At 45.5% G+C, this 24586-nt stretch overlaps 1 protein-coding gene across 5 annotated transcripts in view; it reads left to right on the top strand.

Annotated features, from left to right (window-relative positions):
- The window catches only part of LOC119176497 (A.superbus venom factor 1), a 267863-nt gene that overhangs the window by 154589 nt on the left and 88688 nt on the right, over nt 1-24586 (top strand). For all 5 annotated transcript variants that reach the window (XM_075877793.1, XM_075877790.1, XM_075877791.1 and 2 more), the window contains 3 exons: nt 12581-12781; nt 14442-14607; nt 15977-16205. In XM_075877793.1, the coding sequence (XP_075733908.1) occupies nt 12581-12781; nt 14442-14607; nt 15977-16205 (596 nt within the window). The remainder of the gene's footprint in view (nt 1-12580; nt 12782-14441; nt 14608-15976; nt 16206-24586) is intronic.

Below are 24586 nucleotides of genomic sequence, written 5' to 3'. Positions count from 1 at the left end.
GGCGACTTGACACCGGGATTCTAACAACCTATATATACCCCCAAAATGACTAATCATCATCATCATCATCATCATCTTCTTCTTCTTCTTCTTCTTCTTCTTCATCATCATCATCAGCCTGACTACGTCCACTGCAGGACAAAAGCCTCTCCCATGTTCCACCAGTTAACCCGGTCCTGTGCTTGCTGCTGCCAATTCATACCCGCAAACTTTTTAATCTCGTCTGAAAATGACTAATATATAGAGTTATAGTTTACCATTAGCGTGATAGAGAGGTTATGGGAATAGCGTTATCGTGCTGTACACGTTCGTTGCGGATAGCGCTTTGTAGTTTAGCGGGATTGTGTTTACGAGCTTCATCTTAGACAGGGGTTCCACCTATCAGAAGGTGAATAAGTTGAATAACAGTGGAAAGAAAATAAAATGAGAATGTGTGCCGGTGTCACATCGCGAAGCAGTCTTACAAAGTGTTTTTTATATTGTTAATGTAATTAAATATGAACCACGTGCTAAACGCGAAAACATATATGTTACTGATTTGTTTACATTGATCTTCTAGTTAGGCCTTGAGACGTTCGAAATGGGAAGCTATCCCAAAAATCACCCTAGTTATCCGTAATACTCGGTCATCGAAGCTAATTGTAGGCAAGCGAAGCCGTTTGAAACAGTCGTTTGCTGGGAACGAAGTGGATCTTAGACAGAATTATATCAAAATCACTTCGAAGCGTGTGTCCGAAACCGCCGCCGTGTTCTACGTACACTATGTAAACAACGCTAAGACGGTAACGTTAAATACGAAAAACAGCGTGCGTACGGTGAGCAGTGCGGTTCTCGTATGTTACTGCGTGTGTGCACTTCAATCCCGCTATCCCGGTAAGGCCAGTAAACTATAACTGGTTAATATCTGGAGGATGTTTCTGAAATATAGAGTTTCTTTTTGCGGTTACGTGTCCACACATGTTTGACTGCGACTGTCTTATCAATAAAAAACTCCTTAGACGAGTCATAGCTCATGATCGCAACTATTAAGAAACAAAAAAAAACGATGAAGAAAACTGTGATGAAGACAGTCACGTGCGGGGCGCGGTTCATTCCCGAGAGGTCTGCGAACCACGTGTTTGAGACCCCTGGTCTATATAGGGCAGCCGAGGCAGGAAAGGCGTGACCCGAGAGCGACAGCTGCTTTCGTAATGCACCTGTGCCATCTTATATGTCAAATATAAAGAACTTGTTTTGTTTACAACCATTGCTTTCTGTCAAAATAAGCACTAGTGGCGCAAAATGTATAATAAATGCGACCACAAGATTTGCAGGAACAAACTTTTGGATGCAACGTTACCATTATTAAAGTTATAGTAGCCATAGTATGCAGATTTGTTTTATGTGATAAATAATTTGTAAAAATACGTTTTATGGTTATGTATACAAAACAATAGGAACAGTTTACCTGCCTACTTCATCGCTCTCTTTCGTTCGAATGTATGTAGTTTACAAATTTGGCATGTTTTGTGTAAAGCGAGACAAGTGGCCGACTAGGTTCATTTCTTCTGTCACATTTTTCCTAACCTGGTGGACTTTTGGTGTGTCACATGATGCATGGACGTCCAAGGTGGCTTTAGTCCACTGTAGTGAACAATCAATCAATCAACTAATCGATCAATTATTCAATCAGTCAATCAATCATTCGAAATATTGCTCATTTGCTTGCACAAAACAGCCAGATGTTTTTTTTCTGATAAGACAATAATAATGACAAGAAAAAAATCACTGTCATTACAATCACGAGTGGCGTGGTAATATATTTGCCGCGGGCGCCGTCCTATCTAGTTACGCCACTGCGTGTACGTAAGTGTAAATTCACGTGAGATAACCCGAGATGATCGAAACTCCAGGCACCCTCCTCTGCCGCAACGGAGAGAAAAACTATGCCCCCAGGCTTCAGCACGCGCGTGCTGTAGCCTGTCCTGCATAGTTCTCCGTTACAGTCCTTCTCTACGGCCTGCTTCATTAAAATATCGTGGTTTGAACTGGTCATGTTTCAGCAATTATAGTTACTTGTGCGTAATTGCTGAAGATTTAGTTGCTGGTTTTTTCGATAAGTGTTGCCCCCAGAATCTTGCTGTAGGGCCAGTTTCGTTTCTGAAAATGCAGCAAGTAAGATTCGCTTGTTTAATTATTTATTTCTTATTACACTATCCATTATTTAGGCAACAAAGGAAGGGGAACCAGGGGCCTATTTAGTCAACTGCGGAATCAGTAAAGCAACATATCTTGAATTGAAGAAAACCGTGGCAGAAGCTATTTACAATATAATTAGGCGTTTTAAATACGACCTGCACTATTAGAGACTGACCAGCAATGACAGAACCAGGGCAAAGCTTGTGTTCCCGAATTATTTTCTTTGTACATGAGCAGCGTGTTCTGCTTCGGCGAGCATTGGCGCTTATCTCTTCCGAAAGTGAGAGCCATCCTGGAAAATCACGGGCAGACCACCACGGCACAGTGCATGATAATAAAGCTTTAGCAGTTTCATATGCTTAATCTCATGTCTTGATATTGTTGATAACTATATTAAAAGAAAGCTCAAGTGGCTTGACGACCGGGGATAGCTCAAGGGGTTCAGAGCCATGTAACTCAGTCACGGGCACACACGCTAAAAGGCTTGAATACATTGCGATCATGTGTTTGACGCTGCTTACCAGCAGTTGCGTGAAATCGGGCTCTCTGGCGACCTTCTTCAACGCTTAGCAGCTGGTATAACTGCTGTCGACTCACTCACATAAGCGTGGAAAAGAGGTATTGTGCACAACGTACTAGAGGGCTCGGGCCCTTCACGGGTGGAAGGAAGGAGAGATGTCTGTAGTCATGGTCTGCATAGCAGTGCTTTGGGCATGTATACGTCACGAAGAGAATCACAGCTTGCCAGTAAGTAATCTGCAGGGACGTACATTGTCAGCATATCAGCTGATGTTTGAGTAGATATTTCTGTTAAACTATTCAGTTCATGAATGTAATATGTTGTGGTCTGGTGAAATACCTTGCATGTCTCTAGAATCGCTTGACAACTTCAGACGAAAATACACGTCCTTTGGTCAATTAGGAGCTTTTGTATTGCACCGTGCTGTAGAATCACGTGGTGTGAAATGAAAGGCAACTTTGCTAGCGGATGCAGATGGCCATGGCGAAGTCTCTGCTTAACGTGTGATTGATGACAACAATTATCTATCTTTTCGTAGCCGGAGCAATAAGAAGAGGACGAATCATCACCGGCGTAGTCCAAAGTACTGAGAGAGACTCTGGGGTTATTACGGAGCAGGAAAATGGCAAGGGGGGTTCTTGTGGCGCCACGCGTGACGCAGCAGTTGTAGCGATGGGCCACATAGGCGTTGTGACAAATTTTTCTCAAGCAGGGGAGGCACATAACCATACTTTTGTATGTTTGTGCTTGCGTTTGCATGTGTGCGTGTATATATACGCAAGCAAAATTGAAAATTTTCGGAGTGAGGAGGGGTTTGAACCGCCACCTCCCCGGCTCCGGCACTGGTTGACACAGCGGTACATTCTACGTTTGCAGAGCTGGAGAAAAATAGAAGCTTGCACTCCTTCGGTATGTGCACACTGCGAGTCAGCGTTGAAGGCGTGCATATGGCTTAACGTAGATAGCACGGAATAAGAGTAATTCGCGTCCGTCTGAGAGGTAGTTGCGATAGTAGCGCAACTGTCGCGAAGATTGAAATGGTGTCTTGAATGGCTTACTTCTTTAAGGATGGTAGGTAACGTTGCTTCCCGCAATAATTCCACAAGGGAAGCAATGCAGCCCTGATTTCCTGCATCGCTCCACTTCTACCTCTCCACGTAGACCATCGCTCCGCTTCTACCTCTCCACGCGAGGTCCGGCAGAATGGTGCTGCCGGACCTCGCGAGCTGAAATTGTACAAGATCCGGCAGCACCTTTCAATATTATTGAAAGTGTTCGCTTAAACATTAGTGTTTTTCTTATTGTTGGACACATGCACTCCACAACCGTCTAGAATTCCAAGCCACTCGAGTGCATTTAAAATGAATGAATGAATGAATGAATGAATGAATGAATGAAGGCTAAGCACATGTTACACTCACCGAAAACGCTAAGGCTAGAACCTGATTGGCCTCTTAACATGCTTTTTGTCGCAGTAACAATACGGTTAATACATAAAAAATATTTGCAACTATGTACCAATCATGCAATCAAACTTGCACATTATTGTTTCAAAAGTGGGTGGTTGTCTTCATCACCATCATGAGCAACATGAGCGTGCTAATTGTAGGGTACATGCCATTCCAATCTTTCTCCAATCAGCCCGGTCTTGTGCATACTGCGCCCACGTTAACCCCAGAAACTTATGAATCTCATCTGCCCATTTAACCTTCTACATCCTGTTTTCGCGCTACCCTTCTGTTAGAGTCCAGGCTGTCCCTTTTAATGGTCACCAGTTGTCTGGCCTTCGCGCAGCATTATTATTTTGGACTAAGATATATCTTTAACACGCATTTGTTCTCTCGCCCACACTGCTGTCTTCTTGCCCATGATAAGGTTACATCTATCATATATATTTTCATGGCACGCGGCGTCGTATTCAGTTTAAGTTCAACGCTCTTCACCTTGTCGTAAACCTTCATGTTTCTTCCCGTATAAGTAAATACCGGTAAAATGCAGTGTTTTATCAGCTTTTTTTTCCAAAGAGAGTGGTAAACTGCTATTCATTATGTAAGAGTAATCACAAAATCTACAACACAACCTTCTTGTTCGTCTAGGTTCTTCAATCGCATGGTTCGCGTCTGCGATCATAAGCTTTCTTAAATAGGCGTATTCTTTTAGTGCTTACACTGTATCCATAGGTATCGCAAACCACTGTTTTCTTCCAAGGCTGCTGAACATTATTTTAGTTTTTCGGATATTAATTTTCGGACCCAAAGACCTGTTCCCTGTCTAATTCAGTAATTATGATTTGCAATTGTTTCCCTTAGTTACTCACTTGGCAAATGCCATCAGCAAATCGCAGTTTACTAAGCTATTCTCCATTAACTGTTATCGCATGCTGTTTGAAATCCAACGCTCTGAAAACCTCCTGTAAAATGCGGTGACTATAACATTGGAGATATCGCAGATGTATAGCTCGCTGCCTTACAATATTATTTATTAAACGTTTATTCGTTTTTTACGGAGGATAATGGTGGCTGTGGAGACGCTGTAGATATACCACCGCGATGGCACAGCGGTTATGGAGATCGGCACGTGGTGATCCGAAAGCTGTAGGTTCGGTACCAGCCGCAGTGTTCGCATTTCGATGAAGGTAAAACGACATAGGACCATGTTGTGTGTGATGTCAGTACACCTTAAATAACAGCTGGGGGTCGAAATTTCCAGATTTCTCTCCGGTGGGCCTCATAATCGCATCTTGGACTGGTATATAAAGCACCGGCTATTTTTATTAATGGCTCTAGTTTATTAAAGAAGTAATGTACCGTGCAGTGGACCTCAGAATAGCATTATTTTGTAGTGTTTCTTCTTTCGTTGTGTACTTTGATGAACGAAGCGAAGTGACTGGCAGACAAAACGTGGGTGATCATGGGTGCTATATGCACTGATTAGTGTGTACCGCGAGCCAACAGCTTCTAGATCGATGACATTGTACTTCAATAGAGGTGGGTACCCCTCTTTTGACTATCCGGATACGCTGGAGCGTTGCTCTCACCACACCAGATTACCGGTGTTACAACTTTTTACCCTGGTCGGTCCGGTTTTCTCGCCACGCCTGCTTGAGAGCGTCCCAACTATGGTTGTCTATGAAGGCTGTCAAATGGTTGCGCAAACTGGCCCTTACCGTCACATCATTCAAAAATCTGTCGTCTACTTGCCAAGGGTGGCGGTAAGGTGACCTGTCGTTAACCTCAAAAGGCACTACCACCGGCCTGTGGCCGGAAATGCCCAAGGTGAACGAAGGAGCGTCCACTGGCTGACAGTCTACAACTGTTTACCACAGAGACAAAGTCACATACAGTCGGTCTAGTTGAGCCTGCATGTTTTTACGCGACCAGATGTGTTGAAAATCTTCCCCATGACAGAGTGTGTGCACGTCTAATAGGTTGAATTTTTCTACGATTTTCTTTAATTATGAATTATAAATGTCTCTTTTCTCTCTGTCCGGATCTATTCTATTATTTAAACTGTTCAAAACGCAGTTAAAATCATCTGTTATTATTAAGTGCTTCCTTTCCAGCAGCATCGAGTTTAATTGCATGTAAAAGCTTGCCATTGCTTGACTTTTTACCGGCGCGTATACGCTGATTAGTATAAATAGCTCCTCTAAGAACTCAGAATCAAACACTACCATTCAACCATCTGGGTCGAAGGTGAAGTGGACTCCGTTAAGAAGAGACCTGTTAAACACAACTATGGCAGTGCCACACACATGGTGTGTAAAGAATTAGAAAAGGCCGCGAGCAGAGAACTGCTTCCCTTAGCTTTCCGCAATGGTTTTATATTTGTTTCCTGCAGGCATAAAATGTCGCACTGCAGTTTTCTGGCAGTTCTAGAGACTAGGTTTTGCTTCTGTGGGGTAATTAGGCCCCGAAAATTCCATGTAAATATTTTAAGAGACATTTACATTTGCTAAACAACAGGGAAAAGCATGGCGTTGTTTTTCCTTTTTGTAGCCCCTAGTTTATATGTCCATGCTAATCTAGAAACCAAGTAAACACAGCCAGGTTGCCGAGTGGCATGGTCTGCACTAACCTATACAGTAACATTTGAAACGGCTGAACTGTGCGCAAAAACCAGGAAAGCTAAATGCTGTAAACGAAAAGTGTCACGCTCACGGTTTACAGTAGGCCCCCGTTCAACACTTGATAGGGGTGCCTTGACACGCTCCTTGTGGGGCCGTCGTGCAAAGTGTACCAACACACTGCCTACAACGTCTTATTGTCCAAAAAAAAAGAAGACATGGCACATACGGAACTCATATGTATGGGTATGTATGCCCATGCACAACATGGCAGCCCGACTATGAACATAAAGAGAAAAGTGTGCTCACACATCACTATCGCTTACCTCCCTCGAGGCAAGAAGTAAAAAAAACTGCATCACGTGCTAAGTGTCGTGAACTCATACACTCTACCGCTGCCACCATGACGCTAATCTTATCGGGCAGGCGAATAATGAAAATGAAGCTTCGACTGGGAGATGTACGCTCTTCCGCGGCGGTCTAGTGGCTAAGGTACTCGGCTGCTGACCCGCAGGTCGCGGAATCGAATCCCAGTTGCGGCGGCTGCATTTCCGATGGAGGCGGAAGTGCTGTAGGCCCGTGTGCTCAAATTTGGGTGTACGTTAAATATCCCCAGGTGATCCAAATTTTCGGATCCCTCCACTACTCTGATAATCATATGGTGTTTAGAGACGTTAAACCCCACATATCAATCTTAATCTGGGAGATGCACACTGAACTTGTGAGCAGCAGACTCAGCCAACTGCCTCATGTCACCACCCAAAAAGAACGTGACCACTCCGGCGCATAGTACATGGGATACATATGACATTTGTGCTTTCGCGCGATACAGGAAATAGAACATTGATTTGTTCCTAGTGCGCGGCTGAACAATGACCTGTTTGGGGCATGTTGTCACGGAGAGGGGAAAAAACACCCGTATGGCACGGGCTTCATGTTACTTGGTATTCTGTACACGCTGCCGTGCCAATTCTGGCTGATAACTTTGTGGCGGAATCGCTCAGCTGTGCGACTATTTGCTCAAATTATTCACACATTTTTTGCACGACTGAACGTTCTTAACTTTGCAAACAACCACGTGACAATATTTGCATATTAACTGGGGTTTTCGTGCTACAGCGTCTTTCTGAAAAAGTTTAGTCTGCGTCACCTCGATGATAAGAGTGACCGTGGAAACACATGATGGCGTGAAAGCATGGAACGTACCCACCTATTAAAAAAATCGCTGTCTGTCCATGTCACCGGCTACCAGCTTTCAGCCCGAATAGTGTTCTCACGTCGCCTTTTCGTGTTCGCTCCCCGACGTGTGGCCTCTTGAGCGCCCCGCGGCGTCACGTCGCACCTTTTTGGCGCTGCATTGAGGGCGCCCCGCGTCAGCTCTGTTAGGACCCGGACCCGAGAGCTTGAGTAACTTGAAGAGCGTTCCATTGTCGGAGGCCTCGGGGTCCCGGCTCCGGCTGTTCCACCCTAGACCGACGTCTGCCGGCATCGAGAGCGTTTACTGCTGAGTGTGCTCCGGAAAATCTGGTGATGTCGGTGCACGCTCGTCAATAACAAGCTCTCCGGGCTCATACTCGTCTGACGACGGTGGGGTTGATTTCCGAGTTTCTACCACAGTGGCTGCCATCTTGTCTAACCGGCTCGGCTTTCCTCCCGCTTCGCCATGTTGGTCGCCATGTTGACGCTGCTACGAGGCGCTGCCCTGTTGCTACGCCGACTCGGGCAGCGGTTGCTGTCGGCTGGAAATGAACGGTTCGGGGTGTTTCGACGCGTCTTCTCCTTCTGGCACCTTCACAGTCTTTTCTTGCTTGGCTGAGCTACTGCATGGGGGCCTGTTCTACACGGTCTGCAGGACGTCACTGCCATGCGGCGCGTCATCGTCTCATTTCTTCTTCCACCACGTTCCTCGCATGGTGGTGCCGGTTCTCGGCGCAGACTTGCCCTTGAGGCTGGGCTTGCTTTCTGCTTGCAGCCCTTTGCACGCCGTGGGGCGGTCTCTCTTCCCGTCGCCTGTCCCTCTCTCGGCGCCACTCTCTGCAGCGACTGAGGCTTCCACGGCGCTGGCGGTGTCGTCCTTGGCTTCGTAGTCACCGCTCACGCTTCGTGCGCCGTGTTCACCATGCTTTCCTGCCTGGCCCCTGTCTGCGGCCCTCTCTAACTCAGTGGCGGTAGCTTGGCTAGGTTCAGCATGGCTGCCTTCCTCCTCCAGCCTCTCGACGCCACTAGCGTCTGTACGTCTGTTTGGCTGTCTGCTTGCAGCGCCAGCGGTGCCGTAATGGCCGACGCCGGCGTTTTCTCCGGGATAACGGGCGGTTCTGGCCGTTCTTCGGCGTCGCTCGGCTTCAGTCGCTTCGTCGGGCCGCAGGCTGGTCATTCGCCTTTGCGTCTGGCCTGTGGCGGATGCCGTGCCAAGATTCGGGAGCTCGTCGATATCCATCACTGCTGCCATACTGTACGGCTTCGTCGCGGTAAAGTCGACGCCGGCGTGAGCTCTGCCACAGCGTCGACACGGTTCGGTGCATGCAGGTGTCTGTGCACTACCCGAAGACTACGCACCTGGCGCAATGCGGGGTGTCGCATTGGGCCTTGAAGTGGCCTTCTTGGTTGCAACGGCAGCAAAGATGCTTCACGCCGCGATTATCAAAGGTCGCTTTATGGCCTCCCACTCGCGCAAAGTTAGGGAGCGGGTTCGCCAGCCGCATGTCCATCTTGATATACCTGGTTCCCGTGCGGACACTGGGGCGGTCTTTATACCACGGCTCTTCAATTCTTAGCATGGTTCCGTAGGACTTCAGGCCTGTTTCGACCTCGTTGTCGGGCACATAAGGCAGGTACAGGTACGTGACGCTAGCTCTTGTCGTGCCACCAGGACAAGGGGGACTATTCTGGATCCAAGGCGGAGACCACCAGTTCCCAAAAGGACTTCAACTACTCGCGTCGAGTTGACGCCGGCGTGGAAGTCGAATCATCCGTGGTGCTGAACACTGTAGATTTCTTGGCTGCCAACCAGTGCTTCCATCGCATCAATTACCTCGTTTACCGATGTCCCCGGCGGAATGCGAAAATAAGAAATGTTCTTTAGGTGGCGCCATGGTGACAACCCGCGTGCCGCCCTCGTGCGGGCACTTCCTTGGGGGACCTGAGGTTCTGGCAGTGTGGAAACTAGTGACGAAAAAAATGAAAGCTCAATGCGCGGAAATCCTGGCCTGTCTCTACATTTGTCTGTTTGGCCCCCAAAACGATACTTGAAACGATCAAAATTCAACCCCATCCGCAGCACTCACCAATATTGCACAACTTTCGCCATTAATACTTGTGTGATTGTCAATTAAAATGTGAATATTGCGCATATCTGAGGCACAATATCAACACATCACTATTCTGTGGTGTGTCTCTTTATACTAGAGAAGCCATACAAAAGTAATTCTAAGAACTCTGGCGTTTATCACGCTGCGCGGATAATGCAACGCTATGCACGAAGACAAGTGTTTTCAAGCTAATAACACACGGTGGTGGCACCTACCCGTCGCCTTGCGTTCTACATATTATCGCCTCCGAGACGGGTGCGCACGCCGCGCGCTTCGTTTTGCAAGATAACTGCCATGTGGCGCTCATGTTTCACGTGCCTCGATGCTCTTGTTCGCCTCTGCTGCACGCATTGAGGCACTCTAACGCAGCGCCTCCAGAATACCATTCACATATTTTCTCGCGCAGAACATCAAATAAACGTTTCGTTCACTCTCTCGTGACGCAAGACCACCGTCTTTTGATGAAATTTGTTGTGAAACATGCAGATACGGGACCAATTTTTTGTCTCTCTCTCTCTCTAACCAGTCGACGCATGCTGTTCTGTTGGGAGGATTGTCATTGTACTTTGTTTACCCAGGCCGTTATATCGCAGCCAGACATCTTATGAAAGGAGGACGAGTACCGAAAGAAGAAACGGACAGTCTCGTTGAAGGAGCTCAGCTTCGCAACGCCCAGTCGCACGATTCTTCGGGACGTGCGCAGTTGCCAACACTTCGATTTGTACGGGAGACTCATAAATGTTAAAAAAAAACTCCAGACTATGCGCGCATGACCGTAAATTTCACCCGAAAACATCCCTAACATCACCGCGATGAGAAAGTAATAATAGGAAAGGACAGCGGATCTTATATGTTCTGGCCTTCATCTATATCGTGGAACAATCTCCTCAAGTCACGTTCGCCTTGGTACTTTTTTGTCACGAGAAAAAAAAACGCACTGAGATTGGGAAGAGTCTTTTAGCTGTCAGACAGCTAAAAGACCCTTCTGGACAGGACATCTGGTTCATTTATTACACGCATGCACCATATATTTACAAGTATGATTGTCTGCTGCCTGAGAAACAGTGAACGTACGCCAGCTTTCTTTTGATGCACACAATTTTTTTCGTATTTTTTTGTCATAAGAATTTCGCATACAAATAGTTTTGATCACCTCGCGAGATTTGTATCACCGAGGTTTCACTGTATATATATTTCCAACATATAAATTGTGCTACGTGAACCGCACAGACAAGAGAGGTGGTGGCGTAGCTATGCTAATTTTAAATTCGTTGAGCTCTGAGTGAATATCGGATTTCCGCTTTATCTGTCCCTTTTTTATGAAACAGTGCTTACTATCACACTTTGTAGTTCAGTGCTTTGTGTGTGTTACTGCGCTGCTTCAAATAATGACCGTTTTTTTTTCTTTTCTTTTATAGAGTCTGTCTTAGAATTTGTCAGTGAAAGAAGATACGCCCGTATTCTAAGTGGTGACCTCAACTTCAACCTTACAGCTAAAAGCAGTGTTAAATTAGAACTTTCACCATTTTTAAACTCTGATTCTTCTCAAAATGTTACAACGTGCATGTCCTTCGCGGATCGCTTCACCGTCAGTAACACTTTCAGGACTCTTTATAACCAACTTTGACTCTTGAACATCAAGGCTGGCACTTCTATATGCACAAGATGAGCGACTACGTGCCTATATTTGTGCTTGCAAGTCAACTCATTACGGCACCTAAACGACGGTGTCAGCAATCTTCCCATGCACTTACTATTTCTGGAACACTGACCTCTTTAAGAGAACGCTTAGGCAGAGCAGACTGGAGTGATGTGTGTGCAGTGGGTGACCACAATTTAGCATATGATTTATTCGTAAACAAAATATTTGATTTATAGATTCAATGTTATCCCGTAAAAACATTTAAAACATGCAAATAAAGTCGGAAACCCACGACAAATAACCAATGTTTTAAGCTTGTCAGAAAGCAGGGCTAATTTTTGAGGCATTTTTATTAACTACCCTAAAGCCCTCAATGCATTTTGCGAATTTCCCAGGAACGAGCCACGTGTGCGGACCGAACGCGATCTCAAGAAAGAAAACCTGAGCTGCATATTTCATTTGGGAAGGCGGCCACTCACTCGTTTCCTCAACCAGGGGGAGCGTAGTTTGAAGGCCAGGCCACGACAATGGTCAAATTTTTTTTTTGATGTCTTGACCAAACAATCTTAGCAAGCAATGAAAATATTTTGTCACCTATATGTGGTGTCCCCAGTGGTAGTAATGGTTACATGATTTGTTTGATCTTCTGTATCATTTTTACAGTCGGAGAAATTGTGTCATATGGCTAGTGAAAGACACCGATGAGCTTAAAGTGTAGCTAAATAGCGTAAATGTACCGCAGAATGGTATGGTTCGTGCGAATTCATGCATGGTGGCTTACGATGCACCCTACTTCAGTGTCTTGGAGTCAACTTTATCATCGAAAGGCCACCATATAGCAAATATGCGGTCACCATCCTTTGCAGTGGACGAATACGAGGACGAGACCCTGCGCTGGTGCTGCTCTCTAGGATCCCGGCTAGACTGGCAGCAAAGAGAATGCACATTGAAAGTACGCACACTGATGGACATGGTGACTGCTACCCCGATCAGGAAGGACTGCGTTGATGCTTTCAGGAGGTGTTGCCAGCTGACAGAAGACATATACAATCGATACAATCCTGCAGGTCAGAAATTGCGAGAATGGCATTTTATTAAGGGTGAAAGATGTAAAATTCATGTACAAAGGTGTATGTAGCTTTTGTAATAGTCTTGTTCTGCGCTGTAGTTACAGTATAATGATGCATTTCAATGCCTTCAAGCTACTTCCAGCTTTTTTTTTGCTTTATTGGTGCACGTGTAAACGCACGTATCTTCCATTCAGTTCTCCCAGATTATGGTATGCTCCCGACTCATCCCTTGCGGCTTTTCTGAAATTTTGTGAGTGAGCAAGGATTAGTTGTGAGCCCTTTGAAGCAACTCCACAGGTTCAAGATCGGTTGGAGTGCACTTGTATGACTAAATTTGTTGTATTTACCAGCACGCTTTGTGATGGGCAACACTGAATCTTCATTTTATTTGTTCGGCAAGGAGTGCATGGAGAGTACATCTGATGTGTTATAATTCCTGTTTCTCTCTTCACGTGAAAGCAACGATAAAAATGCTTTCACATGAGCTTTCACATAAAGGGTCTGTGTGGCCAGTGATCAACCATGGAATTACAAAGTGAAGCATAGACGCTTGTAAAGATTTAGCACCACTAGTTTTCAGCAATAAACCGACCAATCACTTCACATCGCCATTTACGCCCTCCCAGTTCCAGTTACAAGATACAAAACAAGAGACGGCAAATTGCAATACGTAAAGTGTTCGCTATACCATTCCAAATATTTTTGAACGTTTATAAATTATCTAATATGGGAAATCAACTAATGCAGTAAAAGTTTGTTTACCAGCATCAAACATTAGCGTAAAATTGGCTACATGAAAGATCAAAAGAAAACAAGACATTGAATAGCTGGGTAATGGATACTCTGTGAATAGAGATGGTTGTCCTAAAACAAGAAAGAGACTGTAAGACATGCCATAAGGAAGGTACAATTGAACACGCTGAAACACGACCAAGACTAAAACTGCAACAGCGCAATGTGCTACTGTTAACTTGTTACAGTGTTCCTAAAAAGGCACTAATATTAAATGCCAGAAGGGTATAATTTCAGGTTTACACAATCCTAATTGATCATTTACAGACTTTTTATGTGATTCTTTGTTCTGTTGCTTCTGCAGCGGACCGTTCACTCTCTATTTATTGCCAGTTATACCGCATATGGGCGTAATTTCGTGTATTACCGTGACGCAGTACTCTACGTATAACTTCGATTGTTTCACGACAGTTTTGTCTTCCTTTAACCTTTACCAGTGTGAGCAAAATACAGCCCACTGAGAGGAAGTAGAAGCGCAGGTGTCCAATGTTGGTTCGCAACCATTTTTATGTGGTGTACCAGTGAGCGTAGGACACTAATTCTTTCTGGAATGTATAAGAGATCTTTTTGCTATGGCACCGCTGCTATTTCCACTAGTGGCGTTCAGCAACAGTCGATGCTAGTATAGATCACACCCATTGAAAACAATAAAAAGTCGCTCAGAATTTCTTTATATGGTTTTCGAAACAATTCCACATTCTGTGGCTGCACCCTGTTAAAACCACTGACAAAAAAGAGCAAAATAGTTTTCTTTCAACTATTTTTATGCAGAGCGTTATGAAAAGCAAGGACGCCAATTACGTCTGCGCGTGCTGTGACGTGAGTCCAAGTTTTCAACAACATTATCATGATCTATGCATTCCAGTTGCCCCCAGATTCATCTTTAATTTGTATGAATCGTCTGTTGTTGGAGAAGATGCAAATTATGATATATGGCGGCCCCATGAGTTCACTGATGAGCTATCAGTGGATGACACGCCAGTCCGCGAGGGTTTTCCCGACACTTGGCTGTTCCACAGTACTGAAATTGGGTGAGTTACCACAGACCACAGATAACAAGTGCATACAGGAAGGCTTGCACCCTTAGAAAAACTCGCGCTGCCTCATCGATCTGGTCTAAACTAATGCATATGAATAGGGCTCAAAGAAATGGTGGTGGATTGCATGTCAATATCAGGAAACGCTTAAGCGAAATTACAAGTGAATAAGTAAACTTCATCACACTGGTTCATTCGAAAGAATGGGGAAATCAATGAGTAAAGCTCAAAGTGAAAATGGATGAAAGACGGTGAGAACGATGAAAGGGGAAAATAGCTGCAAACAGCTCGCGCAGTATGTGATTTATGGGACGCCAGTCTCTTGCCCGAATTCGCATAGAAGAGGCATTCTCTAGTTTGCTGGTGGCAGGACCCATTCTTTCCACGTTGATTCCTGAGCACTCGAAGTGCATATATACTTCGGGTGGCTAGCTGTGTACGAAGTTATGCAATATCATAATAAATGTGAAAGCAACACCTCGAGTTTGCTTTTATAATCTCCTCAACCCTATATATATCGATTATACTTTAATTACTATACAATTATTATTGTTAAAATTGTTGGTAATTTTTTTACCTGCTGATAATCACCTAACTAAGGAGCCTGTCAGAAGAACAATAGCAGCAGATGCCTAGCTCTGATTGCTGCATGCTGCCTAAAAAGCGTTCCACAGAAAATTCCTGAATACGTAACCCCCAATTTCTCGAATAGTACACACGAATTTAGACAAATAAAATATTTCTAGAGCACTCTACCGTCGTCATTGTCAGCATTACAGATTTACTAAGAGATTAAAGAAAGGTTCATATACCATTTTTTTAATTTGGCACGGAAATTTCTGTCTATAAATGTGAATGTGTCTACTTAGAATTCTTCGTTTTTTGGTACATTGGTGACATTGGATGAACGAAACTTGCTGAAGCTTGGCATATTTACTACATGACACCCTTAGAGAATGATATACTTCATTCATGTCAATTAGAATAAGTAGGCCCTTCTAACACCGCCAAGGTCTACGATGTCACTGCGAGTTAGCGCAAAAACTTCGTGGTTTTGGGGGGCCGGCTTTTTGGGGGCCGCGTTTTCTCATTACCAAGCGTGAAAGTGCATACTTACCAAGCATGTTCTCGTGGAAAAAGCAATCTTTTGCCACTGTGAAATGTAATCTACCGCCACCAAAAAAAAACTTGTCTATTTTGTGTTGCTATCAGGAATTCTCAGTAGGCAACTCAACTTTATCGAGCTTAGTCTGCTGGTAATATATACAAATAAATGCTCGGAAGGCAGTGCGAAATTACATAAAGGTTGCCCGATTCACATGCGTGATTTTTAAAGCCACTGGTTGTCTGTGCTTTGGTGCAGGACCAACGGCAGGGCTGAAATCCCAGCCTCATTGCCGTCATCGATAACCACATGGGAGGTGAATGCTGTGAGCGTGTCACCCAGTGGTGGTGTCTGCGCGACCAACCCTCTCGAAATTTTAGCAATGAAGAAGTTCTATGTCGAAGTGAATGTACCTTACTCCGTAGTCAAGAATGAGCAAATCAACATCCCGGCTACTGTCTACAACTATGGTCACAAGCAGGTAGAGGTAAGTAAGGTTCGCTATATGGTTTCCAACGTTTGCATCGTTCGTGGCCTGGTTCCGCGCATCTGTTTAGCTAGAATAATTTGCCAGAACTTAGAGAATAAGGCACGGAGTGGGCAAGCAGATTCATAGCCTTTTTCTTTTGGTAAGGCCAGCCGTGCCACCTGATATGTAGTCTTGGGCACATATAACAATATAGGGCTAGTCATTGAACATTAAATTGTGTGCTGCGAATATACTGTATGTAGTATGACGACAAAAAAAACGACACTGAGTTTGGACTCGTGGGGATCTGAGGTGAAGCAGAAAAAGACCAAGCAGAATAGGACAGCCGGTCTGCCACACATAATTTTTTGTTAACCTGAAAAAAAATGTCTTTGGAGGCCGCCCCCCCCCCTCCTCTTTTTTTCCCGAAATCACACTGCCACACGAATTCATGGCCGACCCCTCATAGTTGGTTGAGCCACTCTTCTAAGATCCAACAAACCAATCAGGAACGGGTGCCACCTCTGCCTGATTGCATCGCAATGGCGCAACCTACAACGACACCCGAACCTTGAAGCTCAAGCCACGTGTCCTCACGGGTCGTCAACAGCACGCCGTTTATGTTCCATCAATCAGGAGCTCCATGACGACGCGAACGCTTCTGCAGCTACCCGACTAATTATCCACAGGCGGCGTCAATGGCTCTTTGGTGGTTACAGGGTACGATCTGACACGAACCTTGCTACCACTTTTGTTGGAGAAGGCACACCAGCTCCTGCCGTTCGGGAACGTAGCGTACGCTTTCCGTGACATGAATCCGGTGCCCAAGACTCTTCTAATGGGTGAACATCCACGGAACACCAGTATAACTTTTTTTGTGTACCCCGACGCCATCAAGACAGCCTGCGGCCTCATATTGCCCGAGAATGCTGTCCACGCTTCTTGTCGTGACACCCTCTATGTAGAGACACCTCAGCAGCCTTGGGAGGCTGTACAAGCTACCTCTGACAAACAAACCACTACCATAAACACAACGAACACCTCCTACTTCACCAACACCGCCCCTGGCTCCACGTGCAGATCATTGGATAGCGCCGCGCCACTGCGGTGTACTCTCTCTCCACTCTGAGCGTAACGCCTTGATTGCGCGGAGGTGCGCGATATTATGGGTTCCATTATACTGGTTCTAGAACGACTCGGACGGTTGGGTTGTGACCTTCACCATGCTATAGGAGCGCGCGAGGCCTGGACGGAGCCGCAGAAATGGTCCGTGGCCGTAGGCCGCCTTTGGGCCGGTGCAGCGGCGTAGCAGAGGTACAAATGCGTGAGGCAGCATTCTTGAACAGAATGAAGTGCGGCCTGATTGCCGCTTTCAGCCGGATTCCCTGTCCCACCAGCGAGTTCAACTCGACCTCCAACGAGGACGGAGCTCAAAAGGAGCTCCACCTCGGGGTTTCCACTGCGCGCTGCAGCTCAACGGCAAACAGCTGCGCAAGTGGGTCTAGTAAAAACACCGAACTAAAGCCCTAATGTGCCTCTGCCTCGGTATCCGACGCCAAAATATTCATTCCTATGGCCGAGAGGGTTTGACATCCATATTGATGGGAAAGCCTTTCTCCGAGCTCGCCATCACTTGAGACTTTGAAGGCACCGGCTTATACATCGTACTGGACGTGCTACCACATGAGACATGCCTGTCCACGAATTCTGCCAACATCCTCTCTGACCAGATGGAAGAGGGTCTACATTCGATGCATTCATTGGCCTAATATAAGTGCCTTAACAACTTGCTAAGATTCGAAATTTCATAAGCCACCAAGGTCTGTGAGAAGTCTGAGAGAACGCAGCACAAGCCTCATCCTATTGTAATGGCTTCCGACAATGATTTTCTGCCTGTACGCCGCACTCTTCAAGAATTGGTGGCTAGCGAACGGCAGGCATCTCCACAGTGACAACTCTGCAAAAGCACAGGACACGCCGTAGCTGAGTGTGGAAACCTGGCTCCACGGAAATCTCTAATCGCATACGAAAACGTCTGTCAACTCGGTTCAAAATGTGCAGGTGGCCTCGTTGGGTGCTCCACGTTGCGTCACCGAACAAACAATTTGCTGCCATGTTTTCCGGAATGTCGCTAAATAAAAGCAACCCTTCCGGGATTTTGCAACCATGGCGATGCTGTCAGAGCCGCTGGCCAGAACTGTCGTCTATAAATTTTCAGAAGACGTTGCAGTATGGATGAATTTGACAACAAAGCCAGTTCCACTCGTCAGAAAACACACAGGCAGATCTCCAAGCAGAGGTGCAGCGTGGCTGGCACCAACAACCGTGATTCAGCCACTGCCACCCAGCAGAAGCATTTGAGGCCGCGGTCATGGCCAAATGGGACGACAAAGAACGACATGCACTGAGGTTGGGTGCGCGGATATCCAAGGCGAAGCAGAGAAAGACGAGGCAGAATAGTACAGCTGGCCCAGGAATGGGTGGCATCTCTGACTGCATTGTAGTAGTTACCTTTATAAGCGACCCCGATACCTCAATGTATTTCGTATATATATATATATATATATATATATATATATATATATATATATATATATATATATATATATATATATATATATATATATATATATATATATGACGCTATGATGAATGGGAGACGTGGCCTGGCTCATACGCCATGTTTATTCCATGAGCTCGCTTCTTCCTTCTCTGCTTCTACCAACCATCGCTTCATACTTCACGATTCTTCCTCCCCCCGAAAAATGGCGCTGTTTATAACCTACAAAAAATTGAAGAAGCCAATTACCAGACAATGTCCAAATTTGCAGTATCAAGTCCCGACGGAGTTCCACAATCTCACACTGAATCTTCAAGGCCGAGGGAGCAGTCTGGTGATTTTTATGACGACTCTGGTGGACGAGCTTGACTGTTGCGTTCCGGACAGAGCGGGCTACACATGGATACTGACAATTCTGCTTGAACTCCTCTGGGGACTGAGCAAGGATGGAACTCATTTGTTGCATCGGCAGCTCGGATGTCGTCGGGGTTGTATTTTTTGTCGTGAATGGTGCAATCCCGGTGCTTGTTGCTTTTGTGCTTTTTGACAGACTGTGACGAAGTGCCTGAGTGCTTGCGGTGTGCAAGCAGTGCTTCCGCGTCTTTCTCGGCGTTTTCTGTGGTGGTGCAGTCGGTGTAATAGCTGAGGCAGGGAGTGTCTCTGGTGACTTTTCTTTTTGCGAAAGTGTCTGACGTCTTGAATTGGTCTTTGGTTTCGAGATCTTATTTTCTGATGTTTTTCAATTGGTGAGTGCACTTCCGTTGAATTTTGCGTTCGTCGATACCCTTGTTACAGTCTCTCTCGTTGTAGCATAAGTTTGTGAACTGGGCTTTGCTTGCTTTGCTGAGGCTGCTCAGGAAATGGCTGTAGTGGCACCCGTTCCAGGATGGGGCATTCATTTCCTCCGATGTTTGACGCGTCCTGTAGACAGCTGATGAATGGTGAACTGGTGTCTTGCTTGTCGGGCATAGTTGGTAATGCGTCATCATCGCTAGCATGCTCTTCAGAGGCTTCGGTGATGGGGTTCATTGCGGGTGCTTCCGAAAGACAACTGTGTACGAGGTTTGATGTATCATGCACTTCTGAATTTCTTCGATTCATGAATTGGTGAGCTCTGCATGTGTGCACCACAGGTGACATGGCATTACTAGGTTTGAACTGCAGATTTTGGCAAGTCTGCGGTGCCGTAAAAATGACACGAAGCTCTTCAGGGGCTTGTTTTTCGCTGTTCGCTGCGAGTAGTTCTTGCGCCTAGTAGTGTGCGACGTTCGATTTGTCTGAGCCTTCTGTTTTGTTTAGACTCTCGAGGATGTGTGCGCCGGACAGTGATGCATGAAACCGTACGGAAGAAGAATGGCTTGACAGGGTATTTTTCAGATGCGCCAGGTCATCTACCATGAATACGGCGTCCTTACAAGGCAAGTGGTGAGCGCTAGGAACGCTTGAAGAACCGCGTGACGAAAACCCAGGTGGTGGACCACGTATGCGAGACGAAGAGTGAAGGGCGTCAGGTGGTTGAGCAACGTCTCGGGTCATATGCTGAAGCGATGACTTTCGCGCAGAAGGGAGGCGCGCTTGACGGTTATGTTTTTCCCAATATACGCATGCCCTTCTGTAAGTAAACTCATGTGCCACTTCGTCTTGAGGCAGTTGTCGATTCGCGCTGGGCTTTCGAATGGTTGAGGACTGCTTAAGGAATTGACGATAGTGTGCGGTTGTCTCTAGATGGTTGGCATTGAGCAGGTCTTGGTCGTAGTCGTTAAAACGGGTAATCATCTCCTCTTTGATTTTTTGCCATTATTCGTCATTTTCAAAGATAGGGGTGAGGTAAAACTTAAATGCCTCACCGGAGATGTAGTCAGTGAAGTTGATGATCATCTCCCGTTCCGACCAGGATGCAGCGGCAGCGTGGAGCTCGAATAGGTTGAACCAGTCCTGTACGGGTCCGTTGTCCGCTGATCCGGTGTACTTGGGGATGTCAAGGTCGTCTGATGGTGCTGTCATGATGCTGGTCTTGGTGTAGAGTTGGGATGTACTTTTGTGGTGCACGTTCGGTCACTGCGTCTTGCTGAGACGTTCGAAGATGGTGGCCGGTTGATGAAGTGGCCGCCAGGTCTTCATCCTGTCGACTCGTGTGACGCTATGATGAATGGGAGACGTGGCCTGGCTCATACGCCATGTTTATTCCATAAGCTCACTTCTTCCTTCTCTGCTTCTACCAACCATCGCTTCATACCTCATATATATATATATATATATATATATATATATATATATATATATATATATATATATATATATATATATATATTTACAGTACTTCACGGAGCCCTCGAGGGGCATTATGTAAGGGGGGTGGTACAGATAATATGTTAGAAAAATACATACACGTATATATAATCTTCTACACTGAATCAGCTATGCGTGTTACAAAATATTTCAAGTTTCTTTTTCCTTGTCCCTTAGGTTGACGCACCTGTACGTGTATTTCAAATTTTGATAGCTTGTCTCTTTTTCCTCTTGTTTATTCTTTGAGTCCTGTCAGCTACTCTCATGGTTCATTTACATAACCCTTTTGTAACTGCACTTGGCCGTGGAGAATGACAACGGCGGCTTCTCTTTACTCTGCAAAACAACTGATCAAAATGTAGTAAGAACAACCCTCTTGTTGACACCCGGTGTTGTGCTAAGCGTCCTAATGGCGCAGTTGGCATGCATAACATCAGCACAAACAGGCAGCATGTAAGAACACCACAGGCCCTTAATAGCGCATGAAAGAAGCCAGATCACTGCGTGCTTCCAATTTCTCGGCAATATTTTTATCTTGCCGACTTGCTGAGGTAGTTGTTGCAAGTTTTCTACTTGTGTAGAAAACTTGCAACAACTACCTTGTAATGCAGTTATACATGTATTATATCTCTGACCACAATATTTAGCGCATTTGCCCGATTCTAGCGCGCACGCAATTTACATGACGGAAAAATAAAAAACCGCAAGCCGTGATTTTAACTCAAACCCATTATTCTATAGGGTGAAGGAAAGGAAGTGAAAGGATCTGTACGCCCCGCTTCTAATGTGCATGCGTTTTCCACGAACCAACCAATTGGGCAAACATTTTCGTTCGCCAGCTCACCTTCAAGATCTGGAAATGTACCTGGTTGCAGAACAGGGCGGCCTTTGCCTGAAGACTTGCTCTAGAAGATCGACTGTTTTCGGTTTTCGCTTGTGGCCAACTCCAGTCTCCGATGCGTCAAAATGACGGGGTTCACTCCCATTTTTGTTTTTTTCCGCATACACAATAGCTTTACTATTAAAGGTCTTCTCGTGGCAGACACATCGCGTCTTCGTGGCTGCTGCATCTACACCTAGACGAGATGGCGGGGAGATCGCACAACGCACATTGAAAGTACGATACCGGTTAAAAATGCCTTCAGTGACGCAGAAAGCGTCTAAAAAACGTGCTACAATGATCACCAGTGACAAATGATCGGTCACACTACGTAATGGCGATGACGATGGGTAGCGATGGGGAAGTTTCGGTTTGTAACCAAGTCTTACGCATCTGTGTTTCCCGGAAAACGATGTGCGTAGGAATTGAGTAAATATGGTGGAAGCAAGAACGTTCGGGCGTCCCCTTCGTAAGATGTAGTAGGTGTTTCAAAAACTTGGGATATTGATGTCATACCTTCGCCATCAATCAATCTAATATATTTGAATGATACAGCGTGAAGCGCCTGTTCTAGACACTGTAGAAATTCTGTACTATAGGCTGCTTAAGTTATACTCCTGGACAAACGAAACAAGAATACATTGCGAAGTGGAACAGTATTCTCAAGTAATAACGGGACAGCATAATGTCACAGCAGAAATTAACCGTTTACAAGAGATTGTTTGGGTCAGGCTCAAAGCGTGAAAAAAAAAGCATGTGATATTAGGCATACCAATAAAAAAATCTATAGACCCACGAAGTGATTGTTGATAATAGAACGCAGCTCCATTGACGGAATGAAAATTATATAACTAATTTTTACTTCGAAACCATATGCGCACTATGTACGCTCTGTAGACGTTACTACGCACAGATGTTTTGCTCCAGCACTTCGACTAGTGACGGTGGCGAGCCTCGACGAAAATGGTCGGACATTGTGAGAGCCTAAGGAGCTTCGCTCATAAAACGTGTTTGAGTCCGCTTGGACTTGCTCGTATTTTAATGGTTCATGAGTGTAGGATGGTTATTCTAAGCAAATAAACCAGTAATTCATGTCAGCATATGATGCGAAACATGTGCTGGGAAAGCGAAGGCGCAATAGCACAAGGCATCAGTCATTAAAACAAAAAAAAAACCCTGGCAAATGAAGTGTCGAAGTGTGGTTTTCTTTAAACTTATTCGCTATTGCCATTACCAACGCTGAAATCCTCAGGTGCGCAGCATTACCTTAGAGGTTGTCAGATTGTTGTGTATTTAGTTCTTTTGCTCAAACGGAAAACATTTGTCTGAAATATAGCTTAAAGAAATGCGTTTCTTGGCTAGTTAGTTCATAATCCTGAAACTTGGATGCGCGAAATTGACGAGGAAGGAAGGAACGAAGAACCACTGTCCTGTGTTTCTGTGTCCGTTCCTGTCCTCGTCAATTTCGCTCTTTCAAGTAATAATATTCGTCGGAAAATATACCAAAAAGTGGACCCCACTTGAATAGAACCGAAGTTTCATGCACCTACCCAAGCGGCCTTTCTTTAAGCACCGTAAGTTATCAAATGATGATATAAGTACCTATAAGTGATGCCTTGCTCCAGGCGCGATTAGCTTACACCATTTTCGCCTAACAAGTGCACAGTCTGAGCGCCTTATTCTGGCGCACAACGTGTCCAAGCGTGTGCACATTCGAAAGTGAGCACAGAGTATAGGCTTAACAAGAAAAGCAACAGCTTGGCCACAAAAGCGAAGCAATGAACGCGATAGCAACAAATTGGAAGATCACGCACAGAATGGCAAGCAGATCGAAACGTGCCCTGCGTTTCTCACGCACAAATGACGCACGAAACGTACTCACTGGTACAGATGAATGCAAATAAGCGTCTCATTTGTTACTTTGCTGTGTCTGAAAAGCACGCCCGTTTCGCAAACGGAGTCTGTGCAACGATTCAAGTGACCTTTGTGCACCCTGTGACTCCAGCAAAGTCGTTCCAGTGCAAGCGCAACGCCAGCCAAGGTGTATCATCCTCCCCTCCGGGAAATAAGGGCGCACGAGAGATCGTCCACTCCACTCCCCTCCTTTCCGCGGGCCAAAGTACGCGTGAAAAATGAGAGCCGCCGCGCGCTTTATGCAGCACCTTGCTGATAATGCTGAAAACACGATAGCCCCCTCACCCTACCCCCGCCGAGATGCCCGCCAACAGCGGTAAGTGGTAGATATAAATAGCTTTCCGTGTGAACATTCACCGAGGTGCCCTTCGCGGAGTCTGTTTCAGGATTTTTTTTTCTTGAGTTTTCAATAAATAAATAAATAAATAAATAAATAAATAAATATATATATATATATATATATATATATATATATATATATATATATATATATATATATATATATATTGTAGGCATCTATTATGCGCTTCATCCTCATCTGAACAGCAGTCAATCATCATCATATGTTCTGGCTGACAATCATCATCGGCTTGGCACGAGCGCTTCTTTGTCGGGTCCGTTGTGCTTGTTCGTTCCCGAGTTCACGGCCAATAAACCTCGCTACAACCGAGTCGTCATACGTGGTGGAGGTGGATTGACGTTCCCAGTACCTCTACTTACAACGCCTACTCGCTGGAGCTCCGTTCAGGCCGCCGC

The sequence above is a fragment of the Rhipicephalus microplus genome, chromosome X, assembly GCF_043290135.1.
Source record: "Rhipicephalus microplus isolate Deutch F79 chromosome X, USDA_Rmic, whole genome shotgun sequence".
NCBI lineage: Eukaryota > Metazoa > Arthropoda > Arachnida > Ixodida > Ixodidae > Rhipicephalus > Rhipicephalus microplus.
The sequence above is the reverse complement of the archived record's forward strand: the minus strand, read 5'-3'. Positions and strand labels throughout refer to the sequence as shown.